Source organism: Struthio camelus, chromosome 3, assembly GCF_040807025.1.
Source record: "Struthio camelus isolate bStrCam1 chromosome 3, bStrCam1.hap1, whole genome shotgun sequence".
In the NCBI taxonomy this organism is placed as follows: Eukaryota; Metazoa; Chordata; class Aves; order Struthioniformes; family Struthionidae; genus Struthio; species Struthio camelus.
The window spans coordinates 66,330,789-66,346,149 of record NC_090944.1 but is presented as its reverse complement, the minus strand read 5'-3'; the positions used below and the strand labels follow the sequence as shown (position 1 = coordinate 66,346,149).

General features: G+C 34.3%; 1 protein-coding gene across 7 annotated transcripts in view; it reads left to right on the top strand.

The window, feature by feature from the left end:
* TBC1D32 (TBC1 domain family member 32) overlaps positions 1-14,862 on the top strand; it is an 88,637-nt gene extending 73,775 nt beyond the window's left edge. For 3 of the 7 annotated variants that reach the window (XM_068938159.1, XM_068938158.1, XM_009678228.2), the window contains 6 exons: positions 1,220-1,289; positions 2,134-2,249; positions 3,247-3,401; positions 5,050-5,190; positions 7,127-7,315; positions 13,287-14,862. In XM_068938159.1, coding sequence (XP_068794260.1) covers positions 1,220-1,289; positions 2,134-2,249; positions 3,247-3,401; positions 5,050-5,190; positions 7,127-7,315; positions 13,287-13,406 — 791 coding nt within the window. In that variant the 3' untranslated portion in view covers positions 13,407-14,862. Of the gene's footprint in view, positions 1-1,219; positions 1,290-2,133; positions 2,250-3,246; positions 3,402-5,049; positions 5,191-5,812; positions 5,936-7,126; positions 7,316-13,286 lie in introns of all 7 variants that reach the window. The other 4 variants (XR_011140184.1, XR_011140183.1, XM_068938160.1 and 1 more) reach the window with 3 other exon arrangements.
* The last annotated feature ends 499 nt before the right edge of the window (positions 14,863-15,361 follow it).

Below are 15,361 nucleotides of genomic sequence, written 5' to 3'. Positions count from 1 at the left end.
ATTTCAGTCTACGTCATTTGATCTTAGCAGGACACCTTTTTTTTTTTTTAATTTTTTCTCTTGACCAGTGGCATTTCTTCCCTTACCTAGTAAACATTTCATTTTAATGTCTTAGTCACCCTTGTTTGCTTACTAGTGGCATAGACTGTTTACCTGACTAGGTAGGTAGGGAATTCTTCAGTTTAATTTCTTCATCTGAGAAGGATATAGGGAAAAAAATACATATCAAATTAACGTGTGATCTGCTTCCTCCAAGTATTATTTTTACATTTATTATCTGCATGAATATATTTTGATTTCTGCTGCCATGTATATTATTTTCATTTTTAATAAAGTATGTCAGTTTTTAGATTTTTTTAAAAGATTAACTTTGATTTTAGATTTTTTATTTATTTTTATTTTTGGTGTGGTTTTTTTTATTAGCACTTTGTCTGATACAAGAAAAATTAAAGGGTTTAAGCCGTCAGCTTTGTAACTCGTAACACTTTATTGTATTGTAATTTTTTTCTAAGATACAGTTATCACTGAGACATGTACATGAGAGAGAGAGAGAGAGAGAGAGAGAGAGAGAGAATACCTTGCCTTGGCATTTAGAATGGAAAATTTTGTGAAAATACTACTAAGAGAGGTTGCTTTAATTCATGATTTTTTAATTTGTTCGTCTAGCTTAGAGTTTTTATATTCAATAAGAGCACGAAATGGGGTATATACTGCTGTCTGAAAGAACAACGCACAGAAGTACTTGCAGGATTTTTTTTTTTTAATTCAGCATTTGTAATGTATTCTGAGAGATTCATAACAAAATAGAACTTTTGTTAACAAGATTGACTTTACCACTTGGAGACTTTAAGGCCACTGGAACGGAAGAAAGTAGATCAGAAAATAATGCTTTATCTGAATTCCATGTCAGAAGGGATGAAGTTATACTAAGAAAGTGATCTAAAAGAGTTGCCTGTTGTTCTCAATGTGTTGTAAAGCTATAGATAACCATGTAAAAAATGAACGTTTTCTTATAAAGAAAGTGCTTGTATGTAAAGAAAGAAGAATGCAGTTATATGTAAGTTATTGTTGCATCCTTTGCAAACACCACTAAACTCATGTTAAATAGAAAACAGTTCTTCAAAATTGATATTAATACATAAATTAAAAGCTTCACATTAGTTTTCAATCAAAATCATATTCATAATAATACTTTTTGATTTTTTTTCTTTTGTTTTAGCTATTGATGTAAATATGAAGAATGAAAGCCTTTCATCTGTGCAACAGCTTGGTGTTGAAATGACAGTCAGGTAGACAGTATTAAAATAATTCCCTGGTGTATTTGTAGAATTTATTTAATTTTCTTGGAATGACTTTAACAATATTTAATCCATCAACTCAGTGCTTTACACCATTTAAATCTAAAGATCATCTCTGAGAAAATGAATTCTAAGTCTCAAAATGAAAAAGGTATTAGTACATAATTAAATTATCTTTACAAATTATATAGGTTATTATTGTAGTAAGAGCTAATTGCAACTTGTTAGTAAGATCTACTGCTAAAATTACATTATCCTGAGTTACATATCTTTTTCTGCTCACATTACTTCTCTTAATCGCTCTGTTTAGTTAAGCTTAGTTATAAGCCGTTTACACATTTTATCTGACTGGTGATTTGCAGAGCTATGATGAAGGAGAAGTTAATGTGTCGGTAGTTCTGCAGATTGTTATCTTTAGCATTAATATTTGAATTCTGATGCTAGTAATTACACTTAACAAAAAATGCCTTCAGATGGACTTCTAAATAATATGCATGAAGAAAATGAATCATGTATTGTTACTCAGCCCACCACTACATCCCCCTCCAATCTCTAAAAATTTTAACTGGGGAAATTTAACCAGAGTAACTTTTAAGGTGGTGAAATTGTAAAACAGAGTAGTAAATGTTCAGTATGTATCCCTTCTAAATAAAAAAAAAAAAAAGTTGCAAGTAAACTACTACAAATTTACTCGTATATTGCAGTGTACTATTTGTTAAGAACAGTGCTATGACTGCTTTACTTTCACAGGCCATTAAATATGAGTTTCTGCTTTTTAAGAATTTTAAAAAATACATTCAGCCTTTAAACAATTTTTTTTTATTTTTTGTGTTAGATATGGCAAATACTTAAACTTGCTAAAAGAACATGCTGAGAATGAGCTGTCCTTGGTGTTAACGAATTGTGAGAAATTTCTGAAACAGCAACAAGCAACTGTGGTATCCTCACTTTGTATCCTTTCTTGATGGCATGAATTATATTGCCTGAAAAATGCCAGTGGAGTTTGAACTCTCATTGTGTGTTTTTGATGGTGGTATAGACGTATAATATATTTTGAATGAAAAAAATGCACTTCTAGTGTGAAACTTTGTAAAGTTAAAATGCACACCAAATGCACTCATAAAGATCTTCATCCTTGGTTCCTATTCTTTGTTAAAATATCTTGTATGTCTCATTGATTTTTATCGTAAACCGTTTAGGGTAGGATCAAGTCTTTCTGTATGTAGCAAAGAGTCTAGAACAATGCAGCTTTGAGCATTAATGAGTATTTGTGGTATTCCCACAATGCTGACAGTGTTAATGATCTATAATGATCCATGTAATAAAATCGGTGATTGCAATTTGATCAGCAAGAATGTTTTTTGAGTTTTGACTTTTTACATTTACTGTGGAACTCTTTAAAAATAGAAATAGCCCTTTGCAACAAGTTTTACTACATTTTTATGCATTAAAATTACTACTACTAAAACACATTTCAAGCATATTAGTCAAAATATACTTCACCTTTTAAAGCTTTTCTTTTACATTCTTATTGTTTTTTCCTTAATTATCACAACTCCTGCTTTCCTCCTTTTCTACCATTTTCCTTCCTTTTATTATAAGGATTCTTGTTTTGGTGTATGTTTTTGGTTTATTTGTGTATTTACAGATTTTTGGGTTTTGTTTTCTTGATTTGGTTTGATAATTTAGGGATGACTGGAAAAAAAGTAAAGAATATGGGGAAAACACCTTAAATCACTTCTGTTAATTCAGGTTTAGAGGCAGGTGTACCTCCAGACTTTTTATTCAGAAAGCTATCTTCTGTGCAACTGTGTTCCCCATGTCTCATCTCTGACAAACCTTCGCTCTCTACATTTTGACCCAGGGAGGGAGGAGGGCTATATTTCTTGCATAGCAGTCAAAGGTAGTTCTTTGCTTCGGTTCCTTAACATATCATTAACACCTGCAGGTTGCTTGCAGGGAGCTTATGCTGGCTACGATTGGTTTGCATCTTCTGTGTTCCTCATAATGTCAGGAGACAGGGAGAAGACATTTACATTTCTTCAGCAATTTTCACGTCTCCTCATTTCAGCATTTCTCTGGCTACCAAGACTGCATATATCTGTAAGCATTTAGAAGCTGTTCTTTCTGAAAAGCAACTTGGAATATTTTTAAAGGACAGTTTATCAATTTCCTCAGGTTTTTTTTGTTATGCATTAGCTTTTCATTAAAGCTCTCTAAGTCCATGCATGTTCCAGAAAAATTCTCTCAGAAAAATATAGGTTTGACATTTGCCTAAGTGGTTATTTAAAAGTAGAGAAAGAACAGGTGAACTGGTGGTAATGGCAGTGTTACTGCATTTTAAAGCTGGCAATAAAATAAACTTTGTTAGTGGCATTAAATTCTGTGTGAAAGCTGCAATACTGTTAAATGGCCTTTTTATTTTCATTACAATGTGGAAGTTTATCTTTTTAGCAGTAAAGCTATCAGTTTTGTGGATAAAAATATTTAAATGTATTTAATAATTTTGAAAATTGTTACTGCCCAAATTCTGGAATGCTTTGCAGTTTTAAGTGGTTAGTGTTTTCAGTCAAGTTTATAGTGTAAACAAATCATTCCATCTTTTGTTAGACCTGATACCATCTATTTAAAATAATAACCTTTCGGTTTAAATTTGGCATGCTATCTAATTGTTTTGGATTTAGACTACCAACTATAGTCTTTACTAGAGAGTTCTGGGATTATAAAAAGTCCAGATTAGATTCTATACCTCTTCTTCATGAAAACCTCTATATTAATTCTGACTGGTTTATCTTTTCACCAGAAGTGACTGTATTGGATCCACTTAGAGCACGGAGTCCAGTTCTGAGACTGTTCCAGCACAATGAAATTTTGCTCCATTGTGTGAATACAGTTGTGCTGAACATCATTGGTGCTGAGAACTCCAGCGTCATCTTCCTTACTAAAACTAGTTAGCATGGCAGACAGGTTATTGCAGTTCATTCTCAATACCTATACGGTTTGTCTTTTATAGTATATCTTGAAAACATTAAGAGAAAATTGCATAATCAGCCTATTCACTCTATTTCCACAATGTGAAATAAAATAAAATAAAATGTCAAAACATGAACGAGCAGTTATCCAGACGTTAGACTGTAATGCTGCCTACCTGGGAAAGAGGAAGGAGGATTTCCAAAGAGTGTACATAATTCAAAGATTCATTATGTAGAAACCAGACACTGACATCCATGACTTTCCACACTGATAAACCTTTTTTTCGTTTGCTGCACAAAATGGAATTTTACTTAATCCAGCCATGCATACCACCGAGAAGCTTTCACACAGAATATAGCTTTAGATACTACAGAAGTTCCACTCTTCACTCACCAGTAAAAGGGCAAAAGATTCTATTTTTTTGGGTTAAAGTATACCAACAGTTTCTGCATCCCTGCTTTGACAACTAAAGCATACATGCATTAGATTGCTAATGGAAAGGAACAGCTGGAGTATATTTTCTAACACTTTCTAACTATGGATTTTTCTTAAATTAACTACACGTTTTTTCCTGATGGTAGTACCAGCTTTTTATATATTTGCTTATTTTATTTATTCATGTATAAATAATAAGTACAGGGGATATTTTATCTTACTAGTAAATGTGTATTTTTATATTTTTATTAGCCTCAGAAAGGTATTTTAAAATAATACCTTTAAAATAAAAGGATTGTATTCTGCAATCCTTTTCACTGGTATTTTTTTTTTTGTTAATCAGATGCACCTGCCTATTACCGCAGTGGAATCCGGTATCCACCCAGTCTATTTTTGCAGTGCTCACTACATTGAGATGTTGCTGAAAGCTGAGTTGCCGCTTGTCTTTGCTGCCTTCCACATGTCTGGTTTCACTCCATCCCAGGTAACTGATTAAAGCATATCAAAGTAACATTAACTGTTAGACTTAAATCCACAAAATCAAGGATGTTCAGAGTTAAAAATGACACTACTGTGCTTTTTCTATACAGCAAGCAAAAAAATTTGGTCAGAGTGAAATGATTTATGAATGATGTTTTAACCTTCTTCCACAGCAAACAAATTGTTATTAGTTATCAGTGGTGTTTGTGTGGTGGTTATGAAACTGGGAGTAAGAGATAATACTGCATGCAGAGTGACTCAGAGCATTTAAAAAGAGAAATCAGTTGATTTCATTAGAGTAATGGCAGTGTACTGCAGCTGATGATCTTCCATTACATGTTCATACGAGAACTTGATAAAAAATGCTAGATACTAAAAATTGATGGTTATAGAGAAAAATAATTAAAATGTCTCATTCTCTGGAATAATTTGCAAAATTTTTCATGGAATGGAAATGAGTAGTTGGGATAGTTGTATAGTAAGAAGTAGTTCAGTTGATGAGGAAAAGTTGTTTTCTATTGGCTACCACAACTATTGCAATCAGTTTGAAAAAATATATGAAAAAATTTTACTAGAGAAGAGTATTTCACCATAATGTTAGCTTTCATTTTCCCTTTTTATTACAGTGTTTTGGAAATACAGAATGCTGTGTATGGAGCATTGCTTGTAAAGACTAGTCATGGTGAAGCATGAACAGCTTCATCACCACAATAAGAAAGCTTATGGCTCTATTAAATTACTGTTCCAAGGCAAGAAAAATATTTTTCATTTTATGCCTGCAAAATAACATTTTGTCACAGGGTTTGCAGCTTAAGAGTGTTCGTAGTGGGGATGGATACCAGCATGTTGTTTACATGGCTTAAAAAGTCAGTTTGGGATTTGTGCTTTCAGGAAAGAAGAGCAATAAATGAGGGGTTTTATCTCAGCATAGGAATAATGAGATATTTACAAGGCTTCTGGTTTGGGATGGGAAAGGGGGACAGCCGTTTCCTTTCTTAGGTAGTCTTGTGTTAAGTTATCCTGTGTGCTGTTAACTTTGCGCTCACTTCATAGTAAACTGTTTACCGTTCTGAACTGCTAACAAAGTTTTATTATTGAACATGTTACTGAAGTGCCACTAGTGGGAGCCACTGTGATAAGCACTCAGCTCTATCTATGTGATTTTCCAGTTTTATTGGGAGGGGAACAAACAAGCCCCGAACAGTGAAAATGGCTCTAATGTGTTTAAGTGCCTGTGTACATGAATAAATAAATGAATGCAGATTTCATTGCAGAGTATGGCTACTGTCATCTAATTAGAATCTGGGTACTTTCTGCCGCTGCATATTTTTAAACATTTTAAGGACTGATTAGCAAAAGATTTGTGGTCTACAACTAAATGAAATGTGCTATACACTTCTTCATACATTATGAGTTAGAACTGGGAAAAAGAGTTGCTAAATGTGTTCCATCCCCATTTCATTAAATGCAAAAGTGCCTTAGGGAAGGGCCTAGCATTCATTTATAATGCAAATAACTGCTTTAATTTAAAGGAAAGTCTACATTAAACCCACCTTCATCACCGTCATTACCCTCTAGACCACATTAAAAAAAAAAGTTGAGAAAACTCAGCACATGAAGAATGACTGCTTTCTCTTTCATTGGACTTTGAGTTTTACGTTTCAGCTTCGAGTTGCCAGAGTATACTCTGGTGAGTGAGATGCACAGATGCAGGCTCTTCAATTTAGCAGAACTCATTGGCATTCTCTTCAGAGTCTGTGATTATTAAAATGGTGATTTTTTTTTTGGCTTCTGTTGTACTTCTATCCCTTTTATTTTCATAAGCAGTGGTCATTTCATAGAAAAAGGGACTGCAGTATAAAAAGTTAAGATATAATGCAGTTAAATTATGACTGAAAGTCTACAGCAATTTAAATGTATATAATTTCATTCTCATCTAGATCTGTTTACAATGGATAACTCAGTGTTTCTGGAATTATATGGACTGGAGTGAGATCTGTCATTACATTGCTACATGTATTTTTCTTGGTCCTGATTATCAGATATATATGTGTATAGCTGTATTCAGACACCTACAGCAAGACATTCTGAAGCACACTGAAGCCCAAGATCTTCAGGTTTTTCTCAAAGTAAGGCTTTATCTTTTAATCTTTCAATTGCTGAAGGGGAGCAAAACTCTCTGAACTGGAAATATATTACTTAATCTGAAGCACAGATTGGATTTCACTTATTGATTTTAAGTGAGTGAGCTAATACTTTAAGTTTATTTACTTCCTGGCAGGAAGCTGTAGTATAGTATTTTGCAGAGAATAGTATTTCTACGTATTGACCTGATCAGCACCCTTTGTAATCAATATAAATAGTCACATTAAGTCCCCAGGGAGATCGATTCAATTCTCTCTGTGTGGCCCCCCATCATATTAAATTAGGTGTTCTCCAGAGAGATGGGTTTACAAAGTGGTCTCCTACAGAGACTTGAAGAGATGAAGCACAAAGCATCTAGATTGTTTTGACCAGGTACCACATACTATACTGCTAGCCTTTCTTAGCTAATAGGCAATTGTATTCTGCTAGTACAATAAAACTGTGACACACCAACTGAAAAGAAGGTGAACTCTCAACTTAGAATCTGATTCAGATTGTTAAAATGTATGTTTTTATATGTTGTTTTTCTCTGTATTGTGCTCAATATATAAAAGCAAGTTGGGCTGAGACTAACATGCGTTTCTTTGATGTTCATGTTCTTGGCATAATGTATTTGATCCCACACACCTTTATATCAAAATGAAGTCAACAGTTACAGCAGTTCACAGCAAAATCTGTGATTTGATCTCTAATTTAATTATGGTGCATTAAGGGATTTATTATTTTGGGCATCATTGCATCCACTTTGAATCCACTGCATCATGGTAGACTTGAGATTGAATTCTGAAATTTATGGCAGCCCTGCATTTTGAAGGCTGTTGATATAATTCTTCTGACTCACTAATACTCAACCTCCGAGTTATTTCACCCTCCAGATTGTGTGCATATCCGGTTTTGCTTATTTTCCTTTTATGGTACTTTATGGGATTACTGTGGGTAGGTATGTTTGTGCAACAGGTGAGTATATATATATAAAGGATGTGATAAATTAATACTGACTTTTTAATTTTCCTATAGCTTAGGAAAATGGACATCATAAAAACTCTGTTGTTGTGGCTCGTTTGTTTGAGGCTTTTCTTCTTTGTTTTTGTCATTGCATTTACCATACCCAAGTGCACAGAACTGTTCAATGAAGTGAGTAAACATGGCCTAATAACAGTATTATCTTGCTATACCTTTCTTCGTAATGCATAAATAATATTGATTGAATCAAGATCAGCTAAGTTGCATTTGTGAAAGCAGTTGTAAAAAGAGAAGAAAGATGAATATACCAGTGTGATTTCCATTCTGTTTTTTGAACACCAGCTATAGATTCACCAGAGGAACTGTGCAATATAATATATGAAATTGCTCATCTCCTGGCTGGTGCTAGTTCTGAACAGGTAACTAATTCCTCAGAGGAGGAGGAGTCTCCATCTCCTGTGAACAGTATGGCTTATGCTATTGGTTCATCCAATAATTCATAAAGTTAATATCTTCACCATTATAATTAGTGTGGTTTGGATTTTTGCTTTTATTGGCCATCATTGTAGCAAATGACAAAAGTCAGGTGTTGAGGCTGATATAGCAGCAGTTCAATTGAGTGGAAGCTGTTGTTAATTATCACAAAAAACTGTTGACTACAAAAAGCACATTTTGACTGGCGGATGTGAGTGTGCGTGTGTGGGGGGGGAGAGGAAGGGGGCTCATATTTACCGTTGTAAAAAAATTAAAATCTCTGAATAACATGCTCTACTTCCTTATCAGAAGTAGAGAAAGTACGTGATGCACTCCATTATCGGATACTGTGCAGTATGGCAAAATGATTCATTTTTTAAAAAAATGAATTTCCACACAGCAAGCTCTCAGAAGTTCTGTTTTGTTTGGACTTTGAGCATGGTTGGCTGGAAGAAGCTATGGGATAATTTAAAAATATCTACGTAAGCAGCAGATGATTATTGTTGACAGAGCCTGCTTTGTGGACGATCTCTGCACTGTTCTGGAGTAGCTCTTGAGTCCCGCTCTCCTGCTGGTCCTGCTACTGACTTAGACAGGACACACACACTATAACTATATTATGAATTGACCTGTGCTCCCCAGTATATCAGCATAGTTGAGCGAATGTATCAACAATTTTGGTCCACCTCCTGTCCTGTGATGATGAAGTGGCTGGGGATGACTTGTGCTTTTATTAAACTATGAAACCCTTCTTATAAAATTTTAAATTCACCCTTTGATTATTGTGTGTAGAAGTCTCATAGTCTCATTTTTAAATACAGTGACAAATTCAAATAGAGGAGAAAATTAGGTCAGAAGCTTAATAGTGACAATAAATATTTACTACATAGTATGAAGAAGTTGGAGAGCTAAGCAGTTTGTTTCTCTTTGATACAACTCTGGATTGACAAAAGCAGTAAACAGTGAGGAATCTCCATTGACAAAAAACACCACAGTGTGAAGTATGGCTATTTTACTCATTATTTCTCAGACTAATACCCTTAACATGATACAAAAATGTTTCTAAGAAGGATACATTTTTCTCTTTTGAACTATCAAAACATTTATCGCTATGTACAATTAGAATTTTTGGTTTTTTGGAAGTGAGGATTAAGCCCTTTGTTCCCAGTTTTGCTCTGTTGACCCGTCACCTTTGTCCTTGAACTATTACATTGTACTAGATACCTACTAATGATGTTGTGGAAGTAAATTTGTATTCTGGAAATCTAATTTCAGTTAACACTTAAAGAGGAGCCTTTTATTGAATGTTTTGAGTGAAAATAATAGCTAGATGTGAAGAAAACACAAGCTAAGACAAAGTACGCCATATATTACATGGGGACCAGCAAAGATGGTAATATTATGAATTACACTATCAAGCATGCTTGTAACTTAGTATCCAAGATTCATATACACCGAACATTAATACACACATATCAAAAAGATCCAGATTATGGTGGCACTGTGATCAATGTTACTAGAATGTCCACAATTGCAAAATATTTTGACTGAATTGCAGGCAGTTTCAACATTTTAATATTTTTTTACATCTAAGGATTGTGCAGTTAATATCTGTTTAAAGCTTCTAATGAAGTGAGGGATTGTTTCTATAACATTCAAGACATTTTCTTTCCCTCACAAGATAATTCATATTCTTTACTGTTTTATGAGTTATATTCAATTATTGGTTTCTTTTTTCAGAATACTATTTAGCTGTACATGAAGTTGTGAATAGATGCAAATATTTGAATCTTCCTTCACGGGATATTTTGGGTATTTTTTTCCTCCAGTGTTTTTTTTTTTCCTCCAGTCAAAATTATTTTGAAAACACATCTGTGTATCTTAGTCTCTCTTAACAACACTAGTTTTCTGACTAGTTTGTGTCAGACCTCTGTATTCTTAAATGTAGCTAATATATCAGCTCAGTCACTTTGCTTGAAAACGTTTGGTATGCAGTCTAATGAGAACATAATTTTGTTTGACCTGGTTGTGGTCAGTGTAGCTTAAAAACTACTTAATCTTGATGGCATTATCAGGATAGTTGATGTGAATTACTTTATAGAAGACAGAATTTGTGCGTGCATAGTATAAACAGGCCGAAGATTTGGCATGATACTGTTAAAATTAATAAAATAATATATTATACATTAGTACATTACTGGAGTAGTTACAATTCATTAAGTAACTGCCATACCTGGAGGAGTTAATGACACACTTGAAGAGTACCCTTGCTGTTCATAGCTCTTAATTCATCTAAAGAAGAAAAAAAAAATCTGTCATTTTATTCATTATTTTAGCTATATTATGGGTTTCATAGGTGGTTACTTGGTTTTAATGCCTGCAGTGCCATTGGTCAGCTACTATTTTGTTGAAATACACAAATTCAGAGTTGAGTTTTAGGCTATAATTTCTCAGCACAATATTCACAAGTGCTGATTACTGTAATGAAGCAGTTCTCTCAAACATGGATGTCTAAACTATGTTGAAAACAAAATCAATGTTAAAAAAGGAACCTTGAATATTCATTTTTTAATGTATCTTGAACTTACTAGCAGTGGTCATTTGCTGAATGAACAAAAGTCCTGCTCCCTATTTTCTTTCCAAGCACTGATGATTGTTTCTATTTAAAAGATCCCAACACGTATTATATCCTTCATGAAAAAGTGATGATTTGACAGCATTTCATCTTTAATGCTGTTCTATAATGAGTAGTTATAGATAGCTATTAAAATTTAAAAAGAAATATTTTCCTCTTAAAATGTAAGTATCATGTCATTTGCACATGAAAAAAGAAGCTGGAGACAACTTTACTTTAAATTCAGATGATATTATGCCTAACACTTAAAATGGGTAAAACAGTCACCCTTTCATCCTGTCCTCCTAGAGGCAAAAATTAGAAAACAAACAGTAAAAGAGATTTTGTATTACTCTATAATTTGCCTTTCCTATATATCAAGAGGAAAGTAGAAGTAATGAATTGTCAATGAATTTTTTCGTTTCCTCCCTTTGTCAGGCTCTTTCTAGGAGCCAGGATGGGATAGCATCAGTTCTGATCCCTTTGAGATATCTTGACATTTCAGTATTAACTGAGTGCTACTTTATTGCTGAGGTCTTTTATTGATCCTTCTATGGAAGGATAAAGCTTTAGCATTGCCACATAGAAACCAGGAATACTGTAACCTACTGCCTAAGTAAACCCATCTTGACTGTCTTGACTTCTTTGGTTTACTGTTGCTGGTTTGGACAAAAGAGACTATTTGTAATAGCACGTGCCACCACAGTATATCAGTCTCCCCTGGGAATAATTTAACTACTTTTCACTTTACTTTCTGTGGATATAGGCCATATTATTACCAACTAAATTGTTGACCGATGATATAATCTATGCACATGCTTAATACAGGAATTGACTGCCACACACCCACACAAATCTACTGCAATCCTCAGTCAGTGTTCTTCTCCAGTGCTGTCATCTGTCTCACAGTGCCCACAGTGCAACTTAGAAAGTAAAATCATGCCCTTGCTTGCACTTGTGCGTAAAGCAGGAAAAATATAAAGCCATTCTCAAATTCCTGTTCAGAAACTGAGGTGCAGGCTTCCAAGAGGAAACTGATGTTCTTAAGAGAATGCTACTTAGAGAGATGGCACAGCTCATACAGCAGCACATACACTGTGCCAACAAGGAGTTTCTCCCTCTTAGGGGCTTTTTGCAGCACATGCGACCAGCAGTGGTAATGCCGCTTAGTAGATGGTGGGCACACACATTTTTCCTGTTCAAAGCAGCAACTAAATACACCACAGTTTTAGCTAGGCTCTTTTCAGGATTCTGCTTTCTGTTGTGCATCCACCAGAATCCCTTCTTCCATCCTCTGATATATCAGCCACAAGGAAGAAAGTATCCTGTCCATTTTGTGCCCTGGACCACCTTCTTCTACTCAAGGTTTTGGAATCAGTAAGAATTACTCTTTTGTGATGATGCAGAAGTGTTTATCATGTTTGTCTCTAAGCACTTTGTAGAGGTCTTTCTTCACCACAGGTTTTAAAAATAAATATCTACTGCTGCTGTCCTGGTTTTATTGAGAAACTAATTGGATATAAAAGCCACACTAGCGAACTTTAAAAGGCCATGTGCTAGTATAAAAAAAACCCTTTATCTTAATATCTGAGTTTGCCTTTTTAAAGCTTACTTTGTTTTCCTTAAAAAATCTTCATATGGCATATTCTCCAAAAAGGAGATGAACAAATTCCATCTGAAAAGGCTATTTGTTACCCAGAGTGTAAATAGGAAGAACTGTCTGGAAGTAGGTATACCAATTCTTTATTTCGAAATGGAATGTAGTAATATGTGTATATTTTAAACACTCAGGCAGTGACAAGCAAAACAAAATGAACTATCTTCAGCAGCCTGGAATTCATTAAGTTTGAGTCATGCATCTTTTTTTCCTAGCTAAGAAATGTTTTCTGTGTGTATTTGTGCAGGAAGAAGCCCTCCATGGATTTCGAGTGAGTGATTATTTAGAATACATGAAAAGCTTGGAGCCAATCTACAGGCCAGTGCTGCTGACAGACATGAGGAACATCAGAGTACAGAATGCATAGATAAAGCAAACAAGCATGTTACTTTCCAGTTTTGGTTACTTTCTTTAAAAGGATGCTGATTGTTTGATATATTGAGCTTCATAAAAATAAGTCCAGCTATGTTCTACTACTGTAAAATAAATACATACTGTCAAAAATATATGTTCTGCAAGAGGACTTCATCTAAATTGGATGACCTGAAACAGCATATTCTCCCAGATACTCTGTATCCACAGCCTTGTTTTCATTTGGCAGAAAACAGCTTCAGAACTTAGCTGTAGATTGCTAAAGTGTCTTGTTTATTATGGCTGGAGCCTGCTTCCAAAGCAGTGCATTATTTTCATGTGCTTGGAGCACAGTCTTCCTTCATATTTTGTAAAAACCTGACAAAGTGATTTTTTTCTTAGAAGCAACTCTAGGTTTGTGCAGGAGAAGTGAACAAATGCAAAACAAACACCCTGTATGCAGCAGTTCTGATTTGTGGATAAAGTTGAGAAAATGAGGTGACCAGCTACATGTAATGAAATGTCCCCACTCCTTTTTTTAAATAAATCAGTTTGTCGTAAGCAGCTATTTGTAACTTACGCTCTCAATATGTGGAAGTGAAAGACAAGGCCCTGAGCAGCCTGGTCTAACTAGACCTGCTTTGAGCAGGAGGTTGGACTAGAAGACCTATGGAGCTGCTGTTCATCCTACATGGGTCTATGACTGTAAAATAACAAAAGCTGTTACTGTTCATGCTTTTTACTTACCTGTGCTTGATTAAAGTTAGGATAATTATCATCACCTTTGGTTTGCTGTGCAAACCTACTCGGAGGAGCTTGTATTCCTAGTTTGCCTGAGATTCATCTCCTGTTTTTCCTTCTGTTCTGCACTGGCACATTTGAAAGACAAAGTTAGGTGTTTTTTTTTTTTTTTTCCCTAACACTCTGAGACAAGACTGGGTCTAACTGAAATCTTATTTTCACTGTATGTGTTTATATGGGCTGCAACGTGGGTAGCTGGTTTGGGTTTTCTCTCATTAAGGTAACTACAAAAAGATTCTCTCTATACTTGCAAACTGGTCTAGCAGCATGCATGTTGCCTGCTCAGAGGCTACGCAAGTATGTACACATTCATTTGCATATAGAGAAGATAGATAAGTAAATTAATTAACAGATGAAGAAAAATATTACTTCCAAATATTAGTACAATTTTTATATCATTTACATTTCTAAAGTAATTTGAATTTACTTTGCACTTTCAGTTATTTGTATCTTGTTTGTGTTTTCTTCTTTCTAGAGCAGCTGTTAGTTTTCTGGTTTGAGATCATGTCATTTTTTCCTCTTTAAACTTACTGCTAACACTGAAAATTCCTTCCTTCCTTACAGAGAAGACTGAAGACATTTGGGATTTCGGCCTTAACTATTTATTTGTGCACTGTAATTTTTAATACTTGCCGTTTTTTTCTTTTTCATTAAAGATATCCCTAAAACTACTAGTAGTCAGTAATAATTATGTACTTGAGTCACTTTTTTCTAAGCTAAAGCGTTATGAATGAGAAAATACATTTTGTAGCTGTTTAGAACATTCTCCTCCCCCCCACCCCAAAATATTAGATCTTTAAATTAATAAAAACAAAATAAAATTCCTTGTTCTTGAGAGCAGTTGGACAGTGGGGAAAAAAAAGTTGTGAAGACTTCCATCTCCACCTCTCATATTCACAGTTATTTTTATTGTTTTATATCTCAGAAAAAAATGATGCTTTTTAAAGAGTCTGTTTTCCTTCATAGCAGACAGGGAAGCGGATAAGAAGCTCTTTCTGTGCTTGCCTTTCATCATCAATGAAATGCAAGAGTTAAGGCTGCTAGATATATTCTAACACCATTGCAGTGTAGGTAAAATTTCCACACCAAAATTTCCCTAAAAGAATAAAAATAAATTTCACTAAAATGAATATTATTTTAAAAATTAATAATACATTTGTGCACAAATTT